The 27487-nt window shown below is 45.6% G+C and overlaps 1 protein-coding gene across 1 annotated transcript; it reads left to right on the forward strand.

Annotated features, from left to right (window-relative positions):
- The first annotated feature begins 43 nt into the window (after window positions 1-43).
- Window positions 44-25513, forward strand: UBE2G2 (ubiquitin conjugating enzyme E2 G2). Its single transcript, XM_070407069.1, has 6 exons — window positions 44-172; window positions 11942-11977; window positions 12070-12115; window positions 20589-20707; window positions 21367-21507; window positions 23794-25513. Exons 1-6 carry the CDS (start codon window positions 130-132, stop codon window positions 23904-23906), a joined length of 498 nt encoding a protein of 165 aa, XP_070263170.1. The 5' UTR covers window positions 44-129; the 3' UTR covers window positions 23907-25513.
- Window positions 25514-27487: the final 1974 nt, after the last annotated feature.

A 27487-nucleotide genomic window follows, 5' to 3' on the forward strand; every position in this document is an offset into this window, starting at 1 on the left:
CCCCGCGCGCGCCCCGCGACCCGGAAGGGCTTCTGTGCCCCCGGCAGCGACCGGAAGTAACCCCGTCCTCGGGCGGGAGGATACGAGCGGTTAGCGGCGACGTCCGACGGCACAGCTGTTTCCCCGACGATGGCGGGGACGGCGCTGAAGAGGCTGATGGCCGAGTACAAACGTGAGTCTGGGGCCTGCCCGCCGCCGAGCCTCACGTCGGGGCAGCGCCCCTTCGTCCCTCCTCCCGGCCCCCTGCCCTGCGCCCCGTCCCCAGTCTGTCGTCGCTCCCTGAGGCCTGGTTGGAGTGCGGGGCAGCGGACTCCTCACCCCACGGGCTGCCCGTTTGTTCACGGTCAGCGGGCGGGGGCGGGGCGGGGAGCGGCAGTGGTCTCCGGTCGCCCTCCGCCCCCCTGCCGGCCGCCTCCTTGTAAGGAGGACGCGTTAATTAAAGGACAGAAGTGAACGTTACTGCTGCGCTGTTGGTTTGTTTTCTTTGCCCATTTTAGTAATATGGGTGACTGCCTAATTCCAGCCTTGCCTACATGCAGTGAGAGAAGGGGAGGGAAACCTAAACTGCGTAATGAGAAGTTTTTTTCTTTCTTTAAAAAAAATTTTTTTTATTGATTTCAGAGAGGAAGGAGAGGAGGAGGAGAGAGAGAGAATCATTGATCATTGATCGGCTGCCTCTTGTACGCCCCTATTGGGGATTGAGCCCGCCGGGCATGTGTCCTAAACAGGAATCCTAAGGTGACCATGAACCTCCTGGTTCATGGGTCGATGCTCAACCACTGAGCCACACCAGCTAGGCCGTACTGAGAAGTTTAAAAAAAAGTGTTTTAAGAGAAAGAACGTATTGTGATGAGTCTGAGGTGGTTAGTCCAATACCTTTAGTATATATTTGCTTTTCCAGTGAGAGTTATTCTTTCATATGTGTTCTTGTTACTAACACCCTTTCTTTTTAGCTTGAAGAAGTCCCTGTAATGTTTCTTGTAGCGTCTGATTGGTGGTGATGAACTCCTTTAGCTTTTGCTTGTCTCCTTCGTTTCTGAATGACAATTTGCTGGGGAGAATATTTTTGGTTGGCAGTTTTTTTTCTTTCAGCCTTTTGAATATATCGTGACACTCCCTTCTGGCCTGCAAAGTTTCTGCTGAAAAATCTGTTGATAGTCTTATCTGTCTCCTAATTGGTAGGAGACAAGCCGATCAATGATTCTCTCATCTTTGTACACAAGAAGTGTTCTCTTGCTGCTTTTAAAACTCTTCTTCATTTAACTTTCGACACTTTAATTATAATGTGTCTTGGTGTGGGTTCCTCGTGTTTGGAACTCTCTGAGCTTCCTGAATCTGGGTGTCTATTTTCTTCTCAGGGTTAAGAAAGTTTTCAGCCATTATTTCTTCACATAAGATTTCTTCCCCTTTCCCTCTCCTCCTGGGAGAGCTATGATGGAAATGTTAATCCATCTGATGTCCCATAATTCCTTTAAACTTTCTTCATTTTTTAAAGTTTTTTTTTTTCTTTTTGCTGCTCTGATTGGGTGAGTTCCACTACTTTGTCTTCAAGTTGACAAGTTGATTTATCTTTTCTGCTTCATCTAGTCTGCTCTTGAACTCCTCTAGTATATTTTTTAGTTCAGCCAATGAGTTTTTTAGCTCTGTGACTTCTGTTGGTATTTCCTATGTTTCCCATCTCATTGTCTTACTTTGTTCATCCATTTTTCTCCCCAGTTCAGCAAGCATCTTTATAACCATTACTTTGAATTCATTATCATTTATTTATCTCTATTTCATCAGGTTTTTTCCCTCAAGTCTTACCTTGTTCTTTCATTTGCAGTATATATTTCTCAGTTTCTTCATTTTGCTTGACTCTGTGTTGGTTTCTGTACAGTAGTAGAAACAACCACCTCTCCCATCTTGGAGGGAAGTGGCCTCTTATAGGAGATGAACCTTGTCATTCAACCCTGTCATTCAGCTCTTAGTTGTCTTTCAAATTTTTGTGCTTGTCCAAGCCGTAGTTGAGTGTGGTCAGTGTCCTGAAGGAAAGGGTCTCACCTCCTGGATTCAGGCTAGTTGTAAGCCACACTCTCAGGCAGCAGCTTTTAAAAGTAGGCAAATCTATATATATAAAGAGCCAGGGGCCATCTCGACCAAACGGATGACCAAACAGGCTGAGTGGGGCAACAAGGCCGGCAGGGGGGTTAGTGAGGGGCGACCAAACAACCGAACAGCAGACTGTGTGGGGCGACCAGGCTGGCAGGGGGGGCAGTGAGCGCTGCCCAGGCCGGCAGAGGGGGGCAGTGAGGGGGGCGCAGTTGGCGGCAACCAGGCCGGCAGGGGGAGCAGTTGGGGGCGACCAGGCCGGCAGGGGGGGCAGTTGGGGGCAACCAGGCTGGCAGAGGGGGGCAGTGAGGGGCAACCAGGCCGGCGGAGGGGGGGCCGTCAGGGGCGACCATGCTGGCGGGGGCAGTTAGGAGCAACCAGGTTGGCAGATGGGGGCGACCAGGCCAGCAGGCAGCGGTGGTTAGGGATGATCAGGTTGGCAGGGAGGCCAGTAGGGGCGATCAGGCAGGTGAGCAGTTAGGAGCCAGCAGTCCCCGATTTGAGAGGGATGTCAGGATCGGGCCTAAACCAGCAGTTGGACATCCCCTAAAGGGTCCTGGGTTAGAGAGGGTGCACAGATTTTGTGCACCGGGCCTCTAGTATATATGTATGTGTGTGTGTGTATATATGTGTGTTTGTGTGTGTGTGTGTGTGTGTGTGTGTGTGTGTGTGTATATAGTCCTGTGGGCTTGCAAGTATAAGCCTCGCTGCCACCAGAGCCAGTCTCTCTGGAGGTGTCCCTTGGTTGGTAGTCAGAGAGATTGTGGCTCCAGACAAGTATACACTCTTTTCTGGGTGATACAGTGAGCTGGAGCAAGGCAGAAGAGACTGCCAAGATGGTGTTTACAACTTATGTTCCTTGAGAGCAGCTACGTAGGCCTTTAAGTCTGGGCCAAACCTGAAGCCTGCTCCTCAGCCTGAAGCTACTGGACAATTGTGTAAGAAGCCTCCTTCCTAGAAAGACTGGAGGTGTATCTCAATCCACTATCTGGGTAGTGCCCTGGGGGTGGTAGCCTGCTAATAATCATCTCTTTGATTGCCACAGTCCTGTGAGACCTAATAAGAATGCAAGACATGCCCTACCCATTCCTAACATCACAGCAAGGTGATCAAGGGGCAGCAAACATGTATAAAGCTCCCTTCCAGGAGACACTGGCACTCTGGAGCTCTGCAGAGGGTGAGCATGATGCTAGCACTTGCCTTCTGAGGTCTCTGGAAAGGATTACAGTTTAATTAGAAGCCTGCCTCTCAGGCTGCAGTCATGATGATTTGTTAATAGGCCTTCTTCACAGAAAGACTAGGCTCCTGGGCCTGTTGCCTCTTGCTGTGCTCTGGGGTTGGTAGCTGTTTAAAAAATCTTTCTCTGGCCCAGCTGGTGTGGCTCAGTGGTTGAGTGTCGATCTATGAACCAGTATGTCATGGTTCGATTCCCAGACCAGGTACATGGCCCTGCTTGCAGGCTCCATCCCCAGTTAGGGCATGCAGGAGACAGCCGATCAGTGATTCTCTCATCATTGATGTGTTTATCTTTCACGCTCTCTCTTTCTCTCTCTCCTTCTCTGAAATCAGTAAAAATATATTAAAAAAATAAAATAAAAAATCTTTCTCTGTTGGTTACAGTCCAGAGGGCCCACCAGTGTAAGCCCCGCTAGCCACCAGAGGTAGGTGATGTAGAGGTGTCCCCTGGCAGCATTCACAAATATTGGGGTGCCAGACTGGGGTATGAGCTCTTTTCTGGGTGACACTGACTATTATAGTCCATGTAGCCAGGAACATAGCTCCCTTGGCCTCAAGAGCCAGGTGATCAAGGGCAGTTGCAAAAATTGGGGCATCAGGCATGTGGTAAGGCCTCCCTTCCAGGAGATACGGGTGCTCTGGAGCAGGGCCGTTTTTCCTGTTTGCTTGATGTGTAGTCGTCTAGTTGTTTTTTGTTTATTTGTTTATAAGAGGGAAAAATGTGTCTTTTCGGGGTAGTGAGTTCAGATATTTGTACGTCACCATCCTCTCATTGTGGTTTTAATTTGCATTTTCCTAATGACCAGTGACATTGAGTATCATTTAATGTGTTTATATGCCATCCATAATATCTTTTTGAAGGTGTGTCTTGAGTTTTTTGCTCATGTTTTAGTTATGTTTGTTTTATTAAGTTGCAAGAATTCTTCATGTAATGTAACCTCTCCTGAGCATATAGACAGCTGTCTTCTCCCCGTGTCCTCATGTGGTAACCCTTTGTGTCTGTGTCCTCATCTCCTATAAGGACACCAGTCAGATTACATTAGAGCAGGGGTGGGCAAACTTTTTGACTCGAGGGCCACAGTGGGTTCTTAAACTGGACCGGAGGGCCGGAACAAAAGCATGGATGGAGTGTTTGTGTGAACTAATATAAATTCAAAGTAAACATCATTACATAAAAGGGTACGGTCTTTTTTTTTTTAGTTTTATTCATTTCAAACCGGCCGGATCTGGCCTGCGGGCCGTAGTTTGCCCACGGCTGCATTAGAGCCACCCCAGTGACTTCATTTAACCTGAGTCACTTCTTTAGAGATGCAAGTACACATTTTCCTCCTCTTTGTTTTTTATTTTATACTAGAGGCCCAGTGCACGAAATTTGTGCAGGAGTAGGCCTTCCTTCCCCCGGCTGCCGGCACCGGCTTCCCTCTGGCACCTGGGACCCGGGCTTCCCTCTGGCCACTGGCAGACACCTGGGACCTGGGCTTCCCTTGCAGCCCTGGCTTAGTCCGGAAGGACATTCAGTCTAATTAGCATGTTATGCTTTTATTATTGTAGATGTCCTAGAGTTTATTCTGTGTTAGTGCATAGAGGTGTTCATCATTCCTTTTCGCAGCTGTAGGTATTCTCTAGGTAGATGTAACATGAGTTGACTGGTCCCCTCTGGATAGTGTTGGAATCATTTCCAGTTTTTTTTGCTATTACAAATGGTCCTGAAATGAATAGCTTTATGCATGTATCTTTTCTTATTTTTACCAGTTTTTCTGTGGAATCGATTCTGAGACATGGGTTTGCTGGGTTAAAGGTTAAATTTATATTTCATTTTGTGTGACAGCTGTTTTTTAAGCCACTTTTAAAAAATGCTTTTAACAACATTGTCAAGTAATGAGTGGCATGGTCTTTGCAAATTTCTCTGGCATTGTTAAGATTTTGTTTCTCTTTTTGAAGTTGTTTTATCTGTAAATACAAAACTGAAGTGCGTGTGTGCGCACGCGCTCGCCTATGTAAGTGTAGTCCACAGCATTCCTTCTATCTAGTGAACTGGGTTACTGTAGTTTCATTCTGACCAGTAGATGCCGCTGTTGAATAAGAATGTTGGTGGGAAGGCTGCTGCATGTGGGCTGGTTCTCCAGCTACAGTTTAGATAACCCTTTGCTCTCTCCCTAAAGGGAGGGTGACACAGAGGGAAGTTCCAAGGGGGAACTCCACAAATGAAGAAGAAAGCCAGCTCTTTTTGGTGTAAGCTCCTCCTTGAGATTCCATGAAAATTATTGGTGTAATTATTTCTCTGTGTTGCTCTTAGGCACTCTTCTCCATTAACATTGACATTGTCATCCTTCCAATCCCAGCCCCCCGTTCCCCTTAGCAATTTATAACCCATCTGCCTTAATCTGTTGTTTATTTCTTTTTTGTTGTTGTTGTTTTTACAAAAATGTGATTTGACATAAAAACCAGATGAGATTTCAGATGACTCGGTATGTAAAGCCTGGGGTTACTTCTCCCAGTCTACTACTGTGAAGAGATACAGAGAGGGGCTGAGACAGTCAGGGTCTGTCTTGCCAAATCCAACGGTCTCTGTCTCCCTGGTAATTGACCTCATTTGCACTTGGTTCTTCCCTCCTTGAAGTATTTACTAAAGCACTTGGTGTTTGGAACCAACACTTAATTTGTGTTACTTCACTGGCCTCACCTAACATCTTCTGCTGTCCCTTCCTCTTCGTCCTCAGTAACAGACGTCCCTTTACTAGTTTCCTGGGTCACGGTTTCTCCATAGGTGTAACTGGCATTTTGAGTGAGATAATTTTCCCTTGTGTAGGACCCATTTATGGCAGAATGTTAAGTGCTCCTGGTCACTTCCTACCAGATAGTAATAGCATTCCCCAGTCACTGTGCAATCTAAAAATGACCCCCTGTATTTCCAAATGTTCCCTGGGAAATACTGCTCTGGAGAATCCCATCAGGCCCTGGGGGGTCTGTGCACTCTCCGTGCAGTAACTCTCCCCTTTCTGCCTCCAACATCCATCCTTCCTGGAACTTCAGACTCATTCTCGACTGCTTGCTAGTCACCTCTGCTTGTCTGTTTACTGATGTCTCGACCTTCCCATGTTTAAGTGAGAACTCTCCCATTCCAGTAATGGCGCCACCACTCGCTCAGTGATCTGGACTCCTCTTGTTTGTCCTCACATAGCACATCAACTTTATCACCAAGCCCTGCCACCTCTGCCTATGGTCCACTCTACCACTTTCACAGTTGCCATTCCGGCCTAAGGCATCATCTTCCCTGTCAGAACTGTTGCAGTAACAGCTTTTAAAACTATTTACTAGCTTGAAATATAACGGGACAAAGAAAAAAGTACAAGGAAGGACACATTCAGCTTAGGGAGGTCTCAGAGAGAGCATTCCCAGCCAGGGGAAGTGAGAAGGCTGCCAGCCCTCTAGAACCCCATGGGGTGGGCCCCCCACCCCTTGGCAGCTCTTCCTCACAGGAGAGTCTCCTCCTTGTTTAGCTTTACTTTTCCATCAAAGCATGTATTCTTTTATTTTTTAATCTGAGGATTTAGGGTCATCACATGCTCACTTGCTTAAGCTGGTATCCTCTGTCTCTTTAGGGAGCATGCCAAAATGTTAAATATCAAGCTCCATAATTAATCCAGTGACATTTCACCTAGTATTTCCCTGTATTTTTCCAGAGGTGGATTCATAGGGGATTTGTTATAATTTGGTATAAGTTGTTCTGCATAGAAGCATGTTGGTTGCTACTTAGAATCTGAAGCTCTTCTGAGTGATGACATCAGCACGTGGGAAAAAAGATTCATAGACATGTCTCTTGATGCACATATATCTGTGTTCGTACTCCTATGAGGAATTGCTGGGTCTTAGTAGGTAATAGCAACCTCATTTCCAAAATACCAACTTAAACTCCCTCCAGCAATGTGTTTTCATTGCTCCTTATCTGTACAGACACTTCTTATTTCAGTTTTCTAAATGAAGGGAGAGGGAGAGATAGAAACATCACTGTTGAAAGAGAATTATCAACTGGCTGCCTCCTGCATACCCCCCACTGAGTATGCAGGGCATGTGCCCCGACCTGGAATCAAATCATGACCACCTGGTTCATAGGTCCACGTTCAACCACTAAGCCACACCAGCTGGGCTGTGGCTTACCTTTTTACTCTCAAGTAATCTTTGGAATATTTTTTTTAAAAAAGAGGTATCTTTTGATGTCAAGAGTTTCTTACTTTTAATGTTCTTAATTTTTTCAGTCTTTTCCTTTATGGTTAGTACTTCTTGGTTATTAACTGTATTATTAGTTTTACTAGAGCATGAAGATATTCCCCTGTATTATCCTCTAGGAGATTTGTTGTTTTATATTTCATAAAACAACTGCAATTAATTTTGGGGATGTCAGCTTATTGATAAAATTTACATTTTTTCTAGCATTTCATATAAATAGATTTCTTTCACTTAGTGTTTTGAGAGTAATTAATTTTTTGGGTGTGTCAGCGGCTTGTTCCTTCATTGCCAAGTGCTGTACACAAGATCACACCTTGTTCATTTACAGAGGATGGACATTTGGGTTGATTCCAGTTTGGGTTGATATGAATGAACTTGTATGAACATTCATGTATGCACCTGTGGGGATATATGTTTTCATTTCTCTTGAGTAGACATCCACCAGTAAAATTTCAGGTCTCAGGGTAAGTATACATTTAAATTGTTTTTATTAGAAATGGTCAAACTGTTTAACAGACCATTTTGCATTTCTACCAATGATGCATCAGAGATCCAATTGCTAAACTTGCCAATACTGGGCATTGCCTGTCTTTTTTTATTATTATTTTAGCAATTCTGTTTTGAATGAATAAAGGTATTTTTACAGATAAAGATGTAGAGCCACATCTTTTTGTGGTTTTATTTTTCCTTTTCCTTATGACTCACAATGTTGAACATCTTTCCACGTGCTGACTTGCCATGCATGTCTTCTTTGGATGTCTGTTCACATCTTTTGCAGTGTTTAGAAAACTGTACTGTGTGTCTCCTTTACTCTCGTAGTCACAATACTTGTGAAAGTAGATGTGGGGGGTTTCCCTCCACCAGACAATTCTGTGACACCAGCTGGGTGCTCTCCAGTCCTGACACCATGTACCTGGAGATGATGTCAGATGCCAATTGTAAGTCCAGGTTGTCACCTGTGCTTCTGACTGATTGGCTATAAATTGACCCTCAGAGGGAAGAGATGTGTAGGGCAAGATATGGGGAAAGGGTGTGCAGCTTTGGTGCCCTCCCTGGGAGTGCTACTCTCCTAGCTCCTCTGCATGTTCAACAGCCTAGAACAGGGGTGGGCAACCTTTTTGTGAGTGCGTGCCAAAACCAGCAAAATCTCTGACTCAGAATTCTCCTGCATGCTAACCCTAATTTTTTGAGAACATGTTACACCTACTTGATATCTCTTAAGGTGTATGTATGTGAAGAACCTTGAAGAAATAATAAAATTCATTCGAGCAACAAAAACACAGTATATGATGATGAAAAATACATTTATTTTTTAATGTATACATGTACACTGATAGTCCAACAGAAAACTTTATGACTCCATTTGATATTATCAGTGGGACTTTTGCTGCTGCATCACTGATGACAGAGATTTTACATCAGGTTTATATTTCGTGACCTTAAGAGATATGCACGAGCTACTACTTTCATCCGTCAGGCTACTCCTATAATGAGACTTAACAAAATTCATCACTGAGAACAAAGATTCACAAGCGTTTGTGGATGAAACCAAAACACCGGTCAGATCTAGGAAGGCAGGGAGAGTTAAGGCAGAAGCATAGAAATTGCTCTTCCCCTCTCTCGTCAATCCATGTCTATGGTCTTTAAGATAACTTGTTATGTAAAATTATTTATTTATCTAAGATGCACCTACACTGAATTTATCTGAAAAATAAAAAAGTCGATATTAAGAAAAAAATTGTAAATGGAAGATTATAAGAGAGGGTTTTGCGTGCCAGCAAAAGTTACTGGTGTGCCATGTTTAGCACGCGTGCCAGGGGTTGCTCACCCCTGGCATAGAAGCTCCCTGAACCTCATGCTATTGGGATTCTATGGAGTCCTCTCAGAGGCATGATGGATCATTACCTCCATCTCCCTCGGGGGGGAGGGCTAAAAGTTCCAAGCTTATATCTAGTCACATTTCTGTCTTTCTGGGAACCAGCCCTCATCCAGGAGCCACCCAGGAGCCCACCCACAGTCACCTCATTAGAACAAAAGACTCCTGTCACCCAGGGAGTTCAAGGGATTTAAGAGCCTTGTGTCAGGGACAAGGAGTTGGGCAGGACAGGAGCAGAGCCCAAATAGAACCAAAGATACTCCTGATTTTCTTATCACTTAAGAATTTCCAAGGGTTTCAGGAGCACTGTGCCAAGAGCTGGGAACAGAGACCAGCATTTATTTTTTATTATCTCACATGTCCCTTCTCTCCTTTTTCTTATATATTTTGGTTTTTTTTGTACATAGTGTGAAATGGAGGGAAAGTTTTATTTTTAATAATTTTTAATTGATTTTTAGAGAGGAAGGGAGAGAGAGAGAGAGAGGGAGAGAGAAAGAAAAACATTGATGTGAGAGTGAAACATCAGCTGCACCCCCCATATGGGGGACGGAGCCCACAAGCCAGGCATATGCCCTGACTGGGAATGGAACCGACAACCTTTTGGTGAATGAGACAACACCCAGCCAATTGAGCCACACAGGTCAGGGTGAAAAGTGCTATTTTTTTGTGTAAAGATTAGCATCATTTGTGGGAAAGCCTGTCCGTTCCCTTTGTTCTCTAGTACTTCCTTCAGAGTGAATTGAGGGTCTGTATTTCCATGGGTCTGTTTCTGGTTGTGCTCTGTCCTATTCCATTGATTTATGGAACTCTGTGCCAGCAGAGTTGGGGCACGTGCAGAAGGCAACCAATGGATGTGTTTCTCTCCCATTGATGTCTCCCCCTCTCCCCCTCTCCCCCTCTTCCCCTCTCCCCCTCTCCCCTTTTCCCCCTCTCCCCCTCTCCCCATCCCCCTCCCCTTCTCCCCCCTCCCTCTCCCTCTCCCTCTCCCTCTCCCTCTCCCTCTCCCTCTCCCTCTCCTTCTCCCTCTCCCCTTCCCTCTCCCTCTCCTGCTCCTTCCCTCCCTCCTGCTCCCTCCTCCCCTCCCCTCCCCCTCCTCCTCTGTCTAAAAATCAATGAAAAAATCTCGGATGAGGATTAACAACAATGAAATTATTTTTACATGTTTCCCGTTATAATTGGTATCATTTTTATTACTTCCCTTTTCTAACTTGCTAATATATAGAAATGCAACTCAGTTATATATATATCAAACTATTCAGCAGTATTGGCAAATGTACTTTTTAAAATAATTTTTCTTTAGGTTCCTTTGGACTTTCTATGTATATTGGCACAGCATCTATGACTAATGACAAATTATTTTTTCTTTTCCAGTCCTTAGGCCTGTTTATTTAGCAGGGATTTGTTAATTTTATGTCTCTTTAAAAACCAATGTTTGGCCAGGCAGGCGTGGCTCAGTGGTTGAGTGTCAACCAAGGAACCAGAAGGTCACACAGTTCAATTCCTGGTCAGGGCACATTCCCGGGTTGTGGGCTCTATCCCTGGTTTGGGGTAAGAGGCACCCGATCAATGATTTTCTCTCATCATTGATATTTCTATCTCTCTCTCACTCTCCTTCCTCTCTGTAATCAATAAAAATATATTTTGAAAAAAACAAACAACGTTCACGTTTATAGATCTTCTGTTTGCATGTTTCTTACTATTTTAGTGATTTCCTCAGCCCAAATGGGGCATGCATTTTGGCCTACTTCCTTACTCCTGTTTGCCATCCTTATTGCCCATGAGTTTTCATCTTCTTCTCATATTTCTGGATTTGTTCACTGGGAGTATCTCATAAAAACTAGGAGGCCAGGAGTTAAAATGACATTTCTTAGTGGCAGCTTCTAAGTCCCAGAGCTGGGCCTCACCGTTTTCAACAACTACATAATAATCTTAAATTGCTGAGCAGTGCTGCTGCTGACTTATTTCTTAGTATTTCTGCTGTCAGTGCTGAAGTCTGATACTCTGTGGAATATTACATTTCTGGGGCTCATAGATTGTGCAGTGATGTTAGAGGCTGGCAGCTGGTCTGTGCAGTGCTCAATGTACTTAGTTCAGAGTCAAGCTTTTGAAGCCTCAGTTCTCCTCACATCTCTAGTTTGTCAAAAGTTGGCAAATAATATACTGTGTTTTTCAGTTGGAAAATAGTATACTGTGTTTGATTTATGAGCTTTAATCAAAATAACCAGCAGGAGTATTTTGGAAAGACAGTTAACTCTTTTTGTTTGTTTCTTCATCTGTAGAATGAAAGGGTTTTTAGTTCTAAAATTCTGCTTTTTTGCTTGGAATAAAGAATTATTCACATAGTCTTAATCAGAAATGTAACTGGAGCAGTCATTCACTTTGTACAAAGAATTTTGTTCTGCTAATATGTATACTATATAATTTATAGTTTGTATAGTTTTTACAGTTGTTTTGTTAAAATGCCAACGTAATATTCATACTGTTTCATTATGGTGTTACTTTTTAATTTTATAGAATTAACACTGAATCCTCCGGAAGGAATTGTGGCAGGTGAGACACTAAAGTTAACCTTTTTCTAATTTACTTTTAATAGCCAAAGCTGCCTTCAAAGTTACAATGTGGCTATTTTTCTTTTTCTGCAGGCCCCATGAATGAAGAGAATTTTTTTGAATGGGAGGCATTGATCATGTAAGTTAATCCTATGTGTTGTTAGTCTTTAAGACTTTACTGGAAATTAGACCTGCGCATCATGTTTGGCAGTGCAACTGTACTAAGAAGTGTTGATCAGAAAAAAGGGTGTGTCTGAAATTTAGCTCTTCTTTAGTCTGATAATCTGAATGTGGAAAACACAAACATTTATCCATAAGAAATGAGCCGAAATAGCTCAGTTGGGAGAGCGTTAGACTGAAGAAATGAAAGTGTTTCCTTAGCACCACCAGTAAAAGGTTTAGTAAGCATTATATATTTGTAGAGTTTAAAATAAATGTTGAATGGTCTGTGTTGTGCTGAGTTAGTTTCAAACAGCATGGGTGGCTTTGGCTTCAAGGACTTCTGAGAGCCAAGGCTTTGAGGTTGAAAAGGCTCCTTCGTGTGGGGGTGGCCACCCCACCTGCGCACCAGGACTGGTCTTGCCCTCTGCCTCTCCTGTGTGCCTTGTCTGGCCTTCCATCATCCCTGACCGGAAGACATGATCAGTTCTTCCGAGATGACCAGTGCGGTTCCTACCCAGTCTAGAAAGACTGTAACTGTGTTTCATGTACAGTGATGTTGCTTAAAGAGCAACAAATAGACCTCTGACTCTAGAGTCTTCTATGGCTCTATGACCCAGGCTCTTTGTTTGCCTTCTTTATACCTTAGATGTACAATTTTTTGGCTATTCTTAGACTTAGTGTATTTCAAGAAAATGTGGTCAGGTAACATTTACGTAGTTGAGATTTAAAATCAGTCCTCAGTTTTCTCATGAGATGAGGTCTTCAACTAGCTAGGAAGTTTTCCCGTTGGATGCAGTGCCCTAATGGGAAGGGACTGGGAGAAGCTTGAAGCTGCTGCATCAAGAGTGAACTCTGATTTCCGGATGTAATTTTAAATGTAATCAGACTTTCTAAAATTTCCTGGCATTTGTATGACATTAGTTCCTAATATTTACATGTTAGTTTGAGAAACAAGTTGCTGCTGTCATCTATGAGGTTAGATTAATACTAATATGTGAAAATTGATGTGAAGATAAGTTTTTTTATAAGCAAAAGTGAGTAAACACTATCCAGAGACAGTACAGTATGCTAATGTTTCCTGATCATTTGTAATATCTTCATTGCTTGGGTCCATGATACCCATAGTTTTCCTGTGTTCAGTGTTTCTGGCATGAGCATGTCTTTGCAGCGTGTATTTGTAACTGCATTGTGTCTTTCACCCCACAGCGTGGGCTCCGGGACAGCAATGACCTACATTCAATGGAATACTGTACTCATGTTAGCGTAGCTGTTTGTATTTTTAAAGAAACAAGATAGCACACTGTAGGAACTTGTTCTGTAACCTGCTTTTCTCATTTACTGTATCATGTGCACTCCTTTGTGTTAACAACGACACATACACCAGGCAGCAGGCCTGGTTGTAGGGACAGAATTTTGGAAGTCCCTCTGAGTGCAGAGGTCTGTGGGCACCTGGTAGGCCTTTTGTCTCTGGGAGGTAGTGACTGTGCACAGCCCAGGAAACTATTTAGAAGCCCTTAAAGGGACACATGAGCCTCTCACTATGGTTTTTCAATAGTGTTTATTGTTTAAAATCTGTTAGGGTAACTATTACTAATTTGAGACAAACAGTATAAAATTAAATCAATATTATGAAAACCTGTCTTAAAAAGTAATTAGAACTGTTTTTTAGGTAGAGCACTTCTGTGTTTGAATAAAGCTTTTGCTTTAATGTGGAATTCCCCTGCTTCAGGATCTTGTGAGTTTGTGGGTTTTGGTACTGTTCCAGATCCTTTCACAAACAAGAGGCCGTTCACCAGTGTGCTTAAAACATCTATTAAGGAATTAACTGTCCTCCCATTGATTCGGCTCACCCTCCTGTCTTGGCAGACAGCTGGCTGAGTTTCTCTACTTAGTGATAGGTTTTCTTTCTTTCTTTTTATTCTTTGACTGTTTCTAGAGTTTCTCCCGTACCCTAGTGTTTGTAAAAGTCATGCTTGTCTCATTTTCCATTTTGCAGCTTACCTTCAGAGCCTCCATCCCAAATGTGCCGGGAAGAAAACATCTTTTCACATGTCCCAGACACACAAACACTGAGAGCCTGTTATTAGGGTACTTGTTCACAGACACAGGCATGTAGGGGTGACCCTGAACCTCCATCCTGAAAGAACAAGACTGGGGGACTGGGGTGGGAGCACAACAAATTAATGGACAAAGAAGAACTAAATAATAAGATCACCGCTGCCCGTTGTCTGGTCAGTAGGGGAAAATAACTCTGGTGACTCTCTGCGGAGCTTATGTTAGAGTTGAACCCTATATTCAGTAAGAAGGGCAGGGGCTTCCTATCAGACTGAGGGAGGTGGGCCAGCAGGGCATATGGCTGCCGTGGCTTTATGGTCTTGGGCCAGTCACTCTGCTTCTCTTACCTTCACTTATCTGGATCAAAACAAAGAAGTTCAGCACCCTTTTCTTTCTTTATTTAATTTTTATTGATTTTTTTTATTTTTGAGAGAGTGGAGGGAGATCTATTGGTTGCCTCCCGTATGCACCCCAACCCGCAACCTAGATATGTGCCCTGACCGGGGATCAAACCCACAACCTTTTGGTATATGGGACGACGTGCCAACCAGCTGAGCCACTTGGCCAGGACTTTAGCATCCATGAACTAGTGGCTTCATGTTCTAAGGTCTGTCTGTGTGACCTCTTTGGCCCCTGGCTGTGGATGTGGGGAGCTATCTGAGGTCCTTAACTGTGGAGGTTGGACATGCTCTTTCTTTGGAGCCCTGTAGTATGGGGTGCAGGACATCTGTTATATCCTCAATGGCTGGAAAAAAAATGAAGTTCCTAGGAATTTTGCCACCTTGTTTCTGTCCTTCCCCAGCATTCTTGAAGTAGTTGGCAGTGGTGACCTCCCTGCCTGGTCCATGGCCTAGCTGCTGTCCCCTCTCTAGACCAGGGGGATCTGTCGGTTGTGATAAAATGACAAGGACTTCCTCTTCCTGAATGGTTGGGGACCCTTTGCTGACTCTACCCCCATGTTACTATGGCACATTTGGGTCCAAGCTGGGTTACCACTGTGGGTGCAAGGATCCCCAGGCTGTTGCTTCTCCTTAGGACTGGGCTTGACTTATATTAGGTGTGAACATCATGGTCACAGTAGCCACCCTTACATTAGGCTTTCTTGTTGACAGAAAAGTATCATAGAGCTCTCATGGGTGTTGTGCTACTAAAACAGACCTGAGACATTAAGATAGATGCTTATAATTTGTATTGTATTCTCTGACCAAACAGTCCCAAGCCCAAGAATTTCTTCAATAGAAGTGCTATTGTGATGATGATCTCAGTATGAGCCCTGGCCAGCTTGGCTCAGTGGTTAGAGTGTTGGCCTGTCCACCAGGAGGACACAATTTCAATTCCCAGTCAAGGGCTTGTACCTGGGTTGCAGTAATATGGACATGTCATTGTCCAGTGTAATTTACAGATCATCCATACAGTGGAATGCCATGTGGCTCTGGAGGGGCTCAGGCAGAGTCCACATACTGCCCTAGAGATGTGTCCACAGTGGCTATGGAGAGGAAGAAGCAAATTATGGAACAGCAGGTCTAGACCAGTGTCAACTGGGGTTGACCCCCCCCCCCCCCCCCCCCCCATGGGACATTTGGCAGTGTCTGGAGACATTTTTGGTTGTCACAACTGAGGGGTAGGGGGAGCTCCACTACTGGCATCTAGTGGGACACTGCTAAACACCCCACAGTGCACAGGATGGCCTCTAACACAGCACCGGGCTGTCTGGCCCAAGATGCAGCAGTGCTGAGGTCGAGAAACCCTGGTATGGCTTGAGGCGTTGCCCCAGTGTAAAATTTTTCACAGCTTTGTTGAGATGTAATTTATATACCATAAGTTGTCCTGTATTAAGTGTATAGGTCAGAGTTTTTTAGTCATCATCGCAATCCAGTTTTAGAACATTTCCAAGAAGGTCTTCATGCCCATTTGCAGTCAGTTTCCATCCCCACCTCAGCTGCAGGCAGCTCTACTCTACTCTCTACCTTAATAGATTTGCCTTTTCTGGACTTTTCCTGCAAATGGAATCATAAAATACCTTGTCTTTTGTGTCTGGCTTCTGGCACTCAGTGTACTGCATAGGTTGCATTCCTCTGTGTCACAGTGTGTCAGTGGTTCCTCCCTTTTTGTTGCTGAGTCGTGTGATGGGCCCCATCTGATGTGTCTGCTCATCAGCTGATGGACACTTGGGTGTCGCCATGTTTGGGCTAGAGTGCTGCTGTGAACTGTCTGTGTGGACATGCTTTTCTGTTTCTTTTGGTTGGATACTCAGGAGTGGAGTTGCTGGAGGATAGAATAAATCTGTGTTTAACAGTTTAAGAAACAGTCAAACTGTTTTCCACAGTAGCTCACTCATCATTTTATATTCCTACCAGCCGCAGGTGAGGGTTTTCATTTCTCCACTCTCCCCGCACACACACTTGGTGTTGTCTGGTGTGAAGTGGGATCTTATTGTGGAATTTATCTGCTTTTCCTTGAGGACTACACGTGTTGACTGGGTTGTATTGCCGGTTCCCCTCATGTCCTGCCAGGCTCTTTGGGACCCACCTGGAAGTGGAAGGTGTTATGAAGCCGTGTGCCTTTCTTTTTTATGCTTCAGGCGGTTATGTCTTTGGAGCGTAACCGTCCTTAGTAATCCAGTTCAAGTTTAAGTACTAATGAATGGGTTTACAATCTTTATTATTTAAACCCTTGTCACATGTATGAGACATTTTGTTCGTGCGCTGTGACAAAACTGAAAAAAACAGCAAAAGCAGCTTCTTCACCACCTGCCCCAGCTGGAGAGCCATGTGGGCTGTGGTGCTAGGACATGCCCAAGGGCAGGTGGCTCACACCACGCGCCTAGCTGCACAGGTGATCGGTTGTTATGGATGGTGCAGAATTGGGGTGCCAGGACTCCAGGAGGAAGCAGCAGGCAGCTGTCCCTCAGGCAGAGCGGACACTATGAACAGTGGTCAGGGTTAGACTCCATGTTGCTCTCAGTATTTGCTCCTCAGCATCTGACTCACCTGAGGTAGTCATCAGAGGAGCGATTTGGAACAATTTCCTTTATAGAGTGCAGTGTGGGTATTTTGCTTTAATACTCGTCTCAACAAATAAATAAGTACCTATCTCAGAGCTCTGAAATAATTTAGGCCATTATTTTAATTAATAAGATAAAAAATAATTTTCAGGCTTTGAAGAATGTATGGTTGCCTCAGATAAATAAAATGTTTTGTTTCCTTGGCTTTTCTTGTACATTTTTTCCCCTGAAGATTTTCAGATGAGGCATTTAGTGAAGAAGGGAGGCTATCACTTCTTTATTGCCTGGAGTATGGCACTAAAAGTTGTCCAAAAATAATACTAATTATGTCTCTCTGTCTTGCTTCAGGAATTTACTCGCTAGTGTTTTCCATCAGTCAGCTGGCATGCCACTGCCCACATGGGCCCAGCTGTAGGCTTGTCCCAGGCACCAGGATCTCTGGAAGAGAAAGGATCCCTGGTTTTAAACCAGTAGCGAACCAGAACATTTGAAAATCACTTTGATATTTAAGATGTGGGAACACTTTAGGAAATGTTTGATCATGTTTCTGAGGCTGCAGACGATCCAGTGGATTTTTTATTTTAAAGAAAGCTCTATTATGAGAAACAAAGAACTGTTATCAGAGTATTGAGCAAGTACCATTTGGCTCATTCCAAAAACATTACCCAGACATTTTTTCCCTCTGCTAAATCAGAGGTGCCAGAAAGACTGAAGCACTGGCACGCATTCCTGACATAGTAACACTGTTGCTTTTAAAGATAATATCTCTGTTTGCCCAGCCTCTGAGTTAGCAGTTTGAACTGTTCTACTCTTAATTCTGGGACTGAACTGATTTAAGACCTTGACTAAGTCATTTCATCCTTCGATATCCCAGCTTTGCTTAAGTGAAAGCAGCACTTCCTGACAGCTTTCATCAGAAGGACATAAGGAGTAAGGACAGAGTGGCACTTCCGTCTGCTTTGAGGTCTTCTGGAAAGGAGCCGTGGGCCGATGGGACACCTCACGTGTGTGGTCTGTCCTGGCCCTGTGTGCAGAAAGAAAGGCTTCCAGGGCACCATTCAGGAAGAGCACAGCTCCTGGTGGTGGTGGCCTGCAGTCCTGTCCCAGGCGTCTGCCTTTCCCTGCAGCTTTGCTGGGCCACCTCTCTTCCAGGAGCCCACCCCATTCCTGCCTCTTCTTGTGGCTTTCCTGTCCTGGTTTCAGGCCAAGGCTCTGGGCGCTGTTATGCAGTGACACCCTCCAAAACAAAGTACCTATTCACTGTGGCTTCTCCCTAAAGTAGCAAGGACACAGTTTTCAGAATCAAGATTAGCCTCTTCAATTGAAAATATTTAGCTCCACTGAACACTTCTTGCGTTGTTCCTGTTTTGAGCATTTTACCACAGCCCAGCCTCCAGGCTTGTGACTCGGTCCTGGCGTCCACTATGGTGGTGTCATTGAAAGCCCTTAGTGTTGGCACCAAATGAACATAAGCTCTTTTCTCTCTCCTTCCTTCCTTCCTTCCTTCCTTCCTTCCTTCCTTCCTTCCTTCCTTCCTTCCTTCCTTCCTTTTTTCCTTCCTTCCTTCCTTCCTTTCTTTCTTTAAATATGTTTTAAAATTGATTTTAGAGAAAGGAAGGGAGAGCGGGGAGAAAGAGAAACATCTGTGTGAGAGAGAAACATCAATCCCTCCCGCTCACACCCTGACCTGGGACTGAACCCTCAACCCAGGCATGTGCCCCAACCTGGAATTGAACTGTCGACCAGGACAATGCTCACTCAACTGAGCCACACCCTCCAGGGCTAAAGTTCTGTTCTTTTTGAATTTTTTGACTATTTCCTTTAATTGTAGAGATAAGTGTTGTTTCTAATATTTGCAAATCTACATACATTTTTAAAATTTCACTGAATAAAAATAATTTTATCAAGATTTAAAATAAACTTATACTTTTAAAAGACAATTTTTAAATGTATATAGATCGTTTTAGAATATTTTAATTTTTTTCCTGTGCTATATCTTGTATTTATTTATTTTGAGAGGCAGCAGGTCTCCTGTGTTGAACTGCTTCTGCAGTGGCCAAGGCCTTTGTCCTTGTGATGGCACTCACTACGCTGTAGAATTAACATGCTGGGGTCATTGCTTGCAGTGGTTCTTAACCTTCCTAATGCCGCGACCCTTTAATACAGTTTCTCATGGTGTGGTGACCCTCAACTATAAAATTATTTTCGTTGCTACTTCATAACTGTAATTTTGCTACTGTTATGAATCGTAATGTAAATATCTGATATGCAGGATGTATTTTCAGGGGTCGCGACCCATAGGTTGAGAACCGCTGGCTTAGAGAAAGACAGGTGTTGCTAAAGAGACCTCTCGGTTCACAGGAATAGAGTGGAATTTCTTTTCTTATTGAGTTAATGGGTCATACCCAAAGTGGTTGCTGCTATTGTAGTGTCTAGTTGTTTAGCAATTCTGTTTTCTATAAAAATGTACATAGGAAAAATGGTCTGAAATCTGTTAACGCTACTCTAATGCAGATTTTATAAATGACATTTGTATGGGGTGGAGGAGTTCATCTCTTTTAAGTTTCAAGCTGGTGGCTCTCACTTCTCCTCTCCTGCCGGCCATGGTATTGTATATTGATCAAGAGAGTGTTCATTTATATGCGTAGAGTTTTAAAGTGATAAGACTTCTGAAGTGGTTTAGTCTGTTTCTGCTACTTTCCACATGAGTTGGTAAACCCAGGCAGACAGGCATGCACGTGCCTGGTGACACTGAGTGCTTAGGTGACCGTGTAAGTGCAGGGTGTGGCCCCGAGCTCAGGCCTGCAGGTCAGGGCTTGCTTGCAACACTGCTGCACGTGTGCATACCTGGCCTTCTGTAGGGACCTGGCAGGGACCACACGTATGCTCTTTACCTGTTTCTGGAAGGTTAGAAAAACTACTTCTGAGGCTCATTTAAAAATTAAAAATAGCCTTTAGAAAACAACTCTCAACCCCTCATTTATTTACTACAATAGAATCTTGCTCTAACATGTGCCATAATTTATATCTTCCTCCTAAAATGTAATTGTATCACATATACAGAAAAGCAAAGAGTCCTTAGGGTCTCGCAGTGCTGGCCTTAGTTGTTTTCTCTAATCCTGTGATGATAGAGGTTCTGTGGCCCCACTGTTACCTCTATTAGTGTAAAAACTACCTGTAACTTCGTCTTTGTGCTCGTACCTAAGATTTAAACCAGGTTGGAACGCAACAATGAGACAGGATTTTCCATTCAGAAAAAGAACCAATTCATCATTAGTATTTAGATAATCTTTTCATGTGTAATTAAGCAAAAATGTCTTGAACTCATTTCTAAAGCGTGGTAGACATTGAAAAAATTACCTTCAAGTTCTATGTATTTTATGTCTTTCAGGGGCCCAGAAGACACTTGCTTTGAGTTTGGTGTTTTTCCTGCCATCCTGAGTTTCCCGCTTGATTACCCATTAAGTCCCCCAAAGATGAGATTTACCTGTGAGATGTTTCATCCCAACAGTGAGTACTTTTGCAAGTTGTTTTAGTGATTCCAGGAGGGGCCCAGAGTGACTCCATGAAAGGTAGTGTCAGTGAGTGACATAGACCACTAAAAAAATTTTTTATGTTCTAAACTTCAGCAAATTAATCATGGTGGTATTGACATCGTGGTTTCAGTTTAGAAGGACAGTTTAACATAGATAAAAGGATAAATTACCAAGAGAAATCCGGTGCCTTTTAAAAAATATTTAAGTAATTTCAGTTGTCTTTGTCCTAGCCATGTGAACATTTCTCAGGGATTTAATAGTAGAATTATTGTGGACAATCCTGATTATATTTTGGTGAAATATTTGATTGCCAGATAACATTTCATTTACTCCTTTTGGATATAATATTTTTAAAAAACAACCATATGACAGTGGAATTGTCCCATAATTACTAGAACTGGACAGACCAGCCTAGAGTCCCGTCAGGGGCTGAGCAGTGACCTGAGGGTCTGTATAGGCCCACCAGGACCATGTGGATGGGAACGTTGTGGATGGGAGCTTGACACTTGGGGCCTCAGGTTGTGTTCCAGCTGTACAGTCAGCCATTCTCGGTGTCTGCACCTCCTGCTCCCTGCCTCGGTGACTGGGTCACTGGCCCGTTATCGCTCACCTGGTGTGTTCTGGCCCCTGCAGTCTATCCTGATGGGAGAGTCTGCATTTCCATCCTCCATGCTCCGGGCGACGACCCCATGGGCTACGAGAGCAGTGCCGAGAGGTGGAGCCCCGTGCAGAGCGTGGAGAAGATCCTCCTGTCGGTGGTGAGCATGCTGGCAGGTGAGGAAAGCCTTGGCCACTGTGGGCTCGCTGCTAGTAGAGGAAGCCAGATAGCTCAGTGGCTGTGCCTCCTCCCGCATTTCATCCTCGTCTTCATAATCCAGCTTTATTGTTTTTAATGAGTTTATATATATACTTTTCTGCCTTTTCATTTCATGTTATTTGTATACACTGTTCCAAGCATAATCCCTTCTGTGTTTCTGACCCGAGTGCCTGGGCAATGGGGTGCTGTCTTTGGGGACAGGAATCCAGAGGGAGCATAATTTGGAAGGGAACAGTTTGGGGTATGAGTGTCTACCCTCCGGAAGCCATTCATCTGAGGGTGGGTCGTGGAAGTGAGGATATGGGATCATCTGTGGATAAGACAGTCGGTGACGGGTAGGACAAAGGGGATAATGGAGAAAAGGGCACATAGAAGGGAAAGTTCCTCACAGGAGTGGGGGAAGTGGTCTGGAAAATTAGGAAATGGAGGCATGTCAGGAGGAGAAAGTTGACGGTGCTGTTGGAGGCCAAACTGAGCGGCCGCTAGGTTTGGGCCGTTGGAGGTCCTTAGCTGACTGCTTAGGATTCAGTGAAGTCCAGGAACCTGAAGTCAAGAATTTCAGTGTATGTGTTTTTTTGTTTGTTGTTGTTGTTTTAAAGAATAGTTTATTGATTTTTAGAGAAGAGATGAAAGAAGAAGAGGGAAAGAGAAATATCTATGTGAGAGTGCAGCATCAATCAGCTGCCTCCTGCACGCTCCTCACCAGGGATCCAGCCTGCAGCCTGGGCATGTGCCCTGACCAGGAATCGAACCAGTGACCTCTGGGTGCATGGGACGATGCCCAACCAACTGAGCCACACCAGCATGCGTGTTTTAAGCTGGAGACTCTCTCCATTCTCACATGAGCAAACAGAATCAGACAAAAGGTGTCTGAAGACGAGGGAGAGGCATTGACTTGGCTATCTTCAGATGTCAGCTATAAGTTCTATTATAAACATTTTTGCTCTAAATTATTTTCCTTTTTTGAAAGGTTTTAATGTAGTCTTTACACACTCCTCTTAGAACAGCAGTCCCTGCTCCGAGCTGCTTTCCCAGCACCGTCACCGCGCTTCATCTGGCCAGGCGGTGTCCTGTTCAGTTGTGTTGTCTGTCCCGGTGCTGCTCTAAGGGACTGTGGTCCTTAGGCCTCTGCAAGCCATTGGGGCACTGGGATTTCCTTGGGCAGAGGCTGTGGGCAGGGATTGGGGGCTGGCTCTGTCCATGCTTGGCTGTTCCCTGCAGTCTGGCTCAAACAGGGGTCCCCTAAGTGCCACATTCTCTGAGAAGCCTGCGTACCCCTGCTGTCCTATTCTCCTCTTTGTAGCACTTAGTTTGAAATGAGGCATTTGTGGGTCCATGAGAGGGTGTCTCTCAGAGGGCCCAGGTCACTGGGTCCCCTGCATAGCCAGTGTCCAGAATGAGGCCTCCCACACAGGAGCTGGTGAGGAAGTGTTTGTTGTATAATGGAAGAAGGGAGGGAAACAGTGCTATTGGTTGGAGGGTCACAGATGTTGTGGCAGCTTAGGGAAGGAGGGCTAGAGGGCTAGAGTCCATGCTGAGCTCAGGACTGTACTCATTGTCCTGCTGGCCTCTAGGCAGCCTTCTCTATTCTGATCTGGTTGCTTCTCGGTTTCTACATGGTGGTGACTGCCTGTACCTCTGTCACTGCTGGTTCCCCTGTCCACTTCCCACCGGTCCCGGCTACCTCTCTGTATGTCTGCTGATTCTATTCTGGAGCCACTGCTGGCCCTGTGTGGCCAGCTCACGGACTACTAGTCTGGGGCCAGATGTCAGACCATATGGGGCCACATCTGCCTGGCCGTGTGCTCTGGTGGTTGCTAGGGGGAGCTGCACTGAGAAGGGCTCTGAGAGAAGTGTCTGCACAGAGCAAGCCCTGGAGGAATAAGCTGGCGGGTGGGTGGTCTGTGACTCGCTCTCTGGGCGCTCCGCAGGTCATGTGCCAGTTGTCCTATGTGCTCAGCGAGGTAGATGACTTCTGTGGGCACATTTAGACGCTCAGAAGGTAGGAGTCATGAGAGTAGATCTTGCCTTGAGATGTGTCTCTCCACTGACCTCACGCCTCTTCTCAGGCGAGGGGTTGTTGTTTGTTTGTTAAAAAACAGGCTTCCTCCCCCAGCATTTCAGTCGTCAGCATCTCTTATTTATTTTTGGGACGCATCTTAGGGGTGGAATGAAGATTTTGTCAATTCAGACCTTACTTTAGGAGCCCCTTTCATGTGGACAACGTCTGCCTTCTCTTCCAGAGCCCAACGACGAAAGTGGAGCTAACGTGGATGCTTCCAAAATGTGGCGGGATGACCGAGAGCAGTTTTACAAGATCGCCAAGCAGATCGTGCAGAAGTCTCTGGGGCTCTAAGGCCTTGCCCGTGTGTGTGCACATGCACCACCAGGCAGTCTCCAGTGTTTCTCCTCCAGGACACTGAGCGACAGTGACACTCTGTGCTGGTACCAAAAAAGGAAAGCTTGTAGAACTGCAGCTCTGGTCTTCTTTTCCACCCCTCCCACCCCAAACAGGCTTCTCTTCTGAAATTACAATTCACGTAGGATAATGACAGTTGGATGCAGCTTTAGAGTGTTCCAGCAAGGTGGTTCAGGTAGATTGTCAAAGCTGTCACCACTACCTCTCCCAGCTGAAGCGCCTGCGAACCCAACAGTTAGTAGTTTCCCCTCCCTCCTGAGTGCTGAGGGGGTCTGTGCTGGCCTCCTCAGGACTGGAGCCAAGGCAAAGGGCAGGGCTGGGCGTCTGTTGTCCCTCTGGCTCCTGTGTGCCCCACGAGCAGTGCGCAGCTGTTTCAGTGTGTTGTATTTTACAAGCAGGTGTTTTTGTTATCTAGTTACATCTTCTTCATTTGTTGTGAATTCAAACTATCACGCTTAGTAATACTTTCAGGAAATAAATACTTTTTAAAATGTGGATGACTGAACATTGGGGCACATGGAGAAGCTCACTGCTACCACACAGACCAATGATCTTTCCTGATCACATTTATCAAAGATGACGGTCATGTCTCAGTTACTAATACAGGAAAATATGAGGCTGAAAGTTTTAGTCACAGTTTCTTCTGGATCTATAGGAGTTTATCTTTTCCAGTCTCAAACCCAGGGAGTTGTAGGCTTTTGCACATAGTGATTGCAGCAGGAACTTTGACTTATTGGGACAAAATTATTCTTTGCAACTTGGAAGGGATCTTTTGTTAGCGCAGAGCAGAGGCGTGCCTTATCTCCAAACTTGACCTGCGCTCACTTGTGGAAGTGTGGCACGCGGGGTCCCGGGCCCCAGTGGACATAAATCACTTACGTGTGGATTACAGTCAGTCTTCTCCAGTATGGGCGGCTCAGCAGTACGATGCCGGGGGCCATTATGAGCAATAACAGATCTGTTGCTTGCAGAATCACACATTCAGCCTGTTTCAAACAGGTTACATTTAAATAGGTATTTCTATTTTTAAAATAAGGGACGGCCTTCAAGACATAGAATAGATCTTACTTTCCTTTGTCCCTTCCCCCCCTTTCATGATGTGTCTGGTGGGCAGGTGTGGTGTCTGCCACCTCACACATAATCTCTTGGGTTAACAAATATTAGCTAAAGGGGCTCCATATTGGGCTTCTTTGGAAACCAGATTCTCTCCTCAGAAGGGCACCTTTTAAGGTTTGGAATTTAGTATGAGGACTTGTATTTGGAAGGGAGGGAAAGAGGTGTTGCACCTAAACAGTATTTGTAGGCCCATTTGCAGGAGGCCGAGTCTTCTCCACAGAGAGGGAAAGTGTGTGGGGATGTGATCTGTGGACACGGCTGGAGCGTGGACATTGCAGCCACATTAGCAGGTGGCCACGGGGGCTTCCAAGAAATCTGGAGAAAGAAGAGAGATGGTCTCTTTGCAAAACAAAGTATTTTTATTAATTTGTATTTATTAAATGGAAAGAGAATCCCCTGGTTAAAAATAAAGTTATATATTTTCCCCATTCTGCAGTGTGTTTTTATTTGTTGCAGCTATACTAGTAAAAGGCTAATTAGATCGGACATCTTCTATACAGCCTTCCGAACGTCCTTCCGGACAAAGCCACAGTGGTGGGGGCCAAGGCAGAGGCGGTTAGGGGCGACCAGGCTGGCAGGGGAACAGTTAGGGTCATCAGGCAGGCAGGCAGGTGAGCAGTTAGGATCCAGCAGTCCCGGATTGCGAGAGGGATGTCCGACTGCTGGTTTAGGCCCGATCCCAGTCTGACATCCCCAGAGGGGTCCCAGATTGGAGAGGGTGCAGGCCAGGCTGAGGGAACTGCCACCGAGTGTCCCCCGTCCCCCCCCCCCCCCCACCCGCACAAATTTCATGCACCGGGTCTCTAGTTTTTATATAATGATATGGAGACCCATGACCAAGTGCCTGCTGTGGAATATGCCAGAGGCCTCTCAGTAGAGCTGCCCTCCCATGGACAATGTGCATGGGCACCAAGACTCCATGTCAGGACTGTTCAGAGGTCACTTTATTCTGGACTTGTGTGAGCCTTGGAGGGGTTCATTCTCTTAGTCCCTTTGCTCCCTTCTTCGTGTCTTTCCTTCTGGAGTTCTCGGGTTTCCTAGCTGGGTCTGTGGCAGCATCAGACTGTGAACTTGTCCAGAGAAGTTGTCTGTTAACCAGCCTCTGATTGGCACGGGCAGCAAAGAACAGGCGTGTGAGTAGGAAGCAGCAGAAAGCTAAGAGCACACTCAGATTCTCATCGGACCATGAAGTCACAGTCCCTGTGGGACTTGCCTCTGAAGCTCCTTGCTTAGTGTGTAAATTAGTAAAGGGGCCCAGGTCCCAGCTTTGCTGACCTCAGTACTGTTTGGTGACTGTCACGGTCGGCCTTTCTTTTTCGTCCCCAGGCCTGGCCCTCCTTTCCCGCCCTGGGCCCTGGGCCACCTTCTGAGGTGCTCCAGGCTCAGGTCTCGGATCCCCCTCCCCCAGCAGTGCTCACTCTGCCTTCTGTTGAGGGGCTTTCATTTCTTTAATGTCAGATCTCTGGTGTGATTTCGAATTGGGGTGGCCAAGACCAGCCCAGGTTTGGTGACTTGCTGGACTCAGCCATGATGATACGGGACAGTGAAAGCATACAAGGCACGATCAGCACAGGGAAGACCTGTGGGAGGATTGGGGGGCACCAGGTGAGTGAGTAGAGCCTGTCCTGGTGTTTCATGCAGGATGCACACAGCAAGGAGTGTGACAGCACCTGTGAGATGTCTACCAGGGACCTTGTCAGAGATGGGGGACCAAGGTTTTTATTGGGGGCTGGTCACATGGCACCTCTGCCTGGCACTTCTTCAAATTCCAGACTCCCAGAAGGAGAGCAGATGTTGGCACAGCCATCGTCAGCACAGACGGATTAGGCCCCGTGAGGCACCCTAGTCACACATGCTGGGAACTCCCCTGCAATCCACATTCTTAGGTGCCAGCCAAGGGCCCGTGTTGGGTGGGTGGGAGAGGCCATGCTGGCTGAATTTGCTGGTGCTCAGGCCCCTTCAGCAAGTCCCAGGAGGTCTGATTGCAGGGGAGGCACCCTCGTGGACCCTACACCACACATCCCCTTCCATGCAGGGAATGGTGTTCCTAGGCTGAGCTGTGTGGCCAGAGGCCCAGTATTACAGCCCCCAAATCTGTTCAGGTCATGCTCCCTGAACAAAATTGTTCACTCCCTCAGAGACCCGTCCCACCACCAAACCAGAACCCTGGCCCAGCAGCACCTTTAAGATCCCCTGCCACCCAGGCCCCATGGGTCATCAGACCTTGCATCGGTGTGAACCACCTGGTGTCCACTGCCTCCCCACTGGACTGAAACCCAGCTCTGGTAGATGCTGGCACCAGCCCAGTCACATGGAGGCTGCTCCTCTGTCCTCCACCCTCCCCTCAAGGCCATCTGCCTTGGCCACCAACACCTGTCACCCCAAGTCCTAGGAACCTCGGT

Source organism: Myotis yumanensis, unplaced genomic scaffold (genome assembly GCF_028538775.1).
Source record: "Myotis yumanensis isolate MYYU_CA2020_CCGP unplaced genomic scaffold, mMyoYum1.0.hap1 SCAF_2, whole genome shotgun sequence".
Classification (NCBI taxonomy): domain Eukaryota; kingdom Metazoa; phylum Chordata; class Mammalia; order Chiroptera; family Vespertilionidae; genus Myotis; species Myotis yumanensis.

What these genes read in the sequence shown, in the direction of transcription:
- UBE2G2 (XM_070407069.1), top strand. Translation starts at nt 130, where the DNA reads ATGGCGGGGACGGCGCTGAAGAGGCTGATGGCCGAGTACAAAC. An exon ending in GCTGATGGCCGAGTACAAAC is followed by an intron (nt 173 to 11,941) that starts GTGAGTCTGGGG and finishes TTAATTTTATAG; the next exon opens with AATTAACACTGAATCCTCCG. An exon ending in GAATGGGAGGCATTGATCAT is followed by an intron (nt 12,116 to 20,588) that starts GTAAGTTAATCC and finishes TATGTCTTTCAG; the next exon opens with GGGCCCAGAAGACACTTGCT.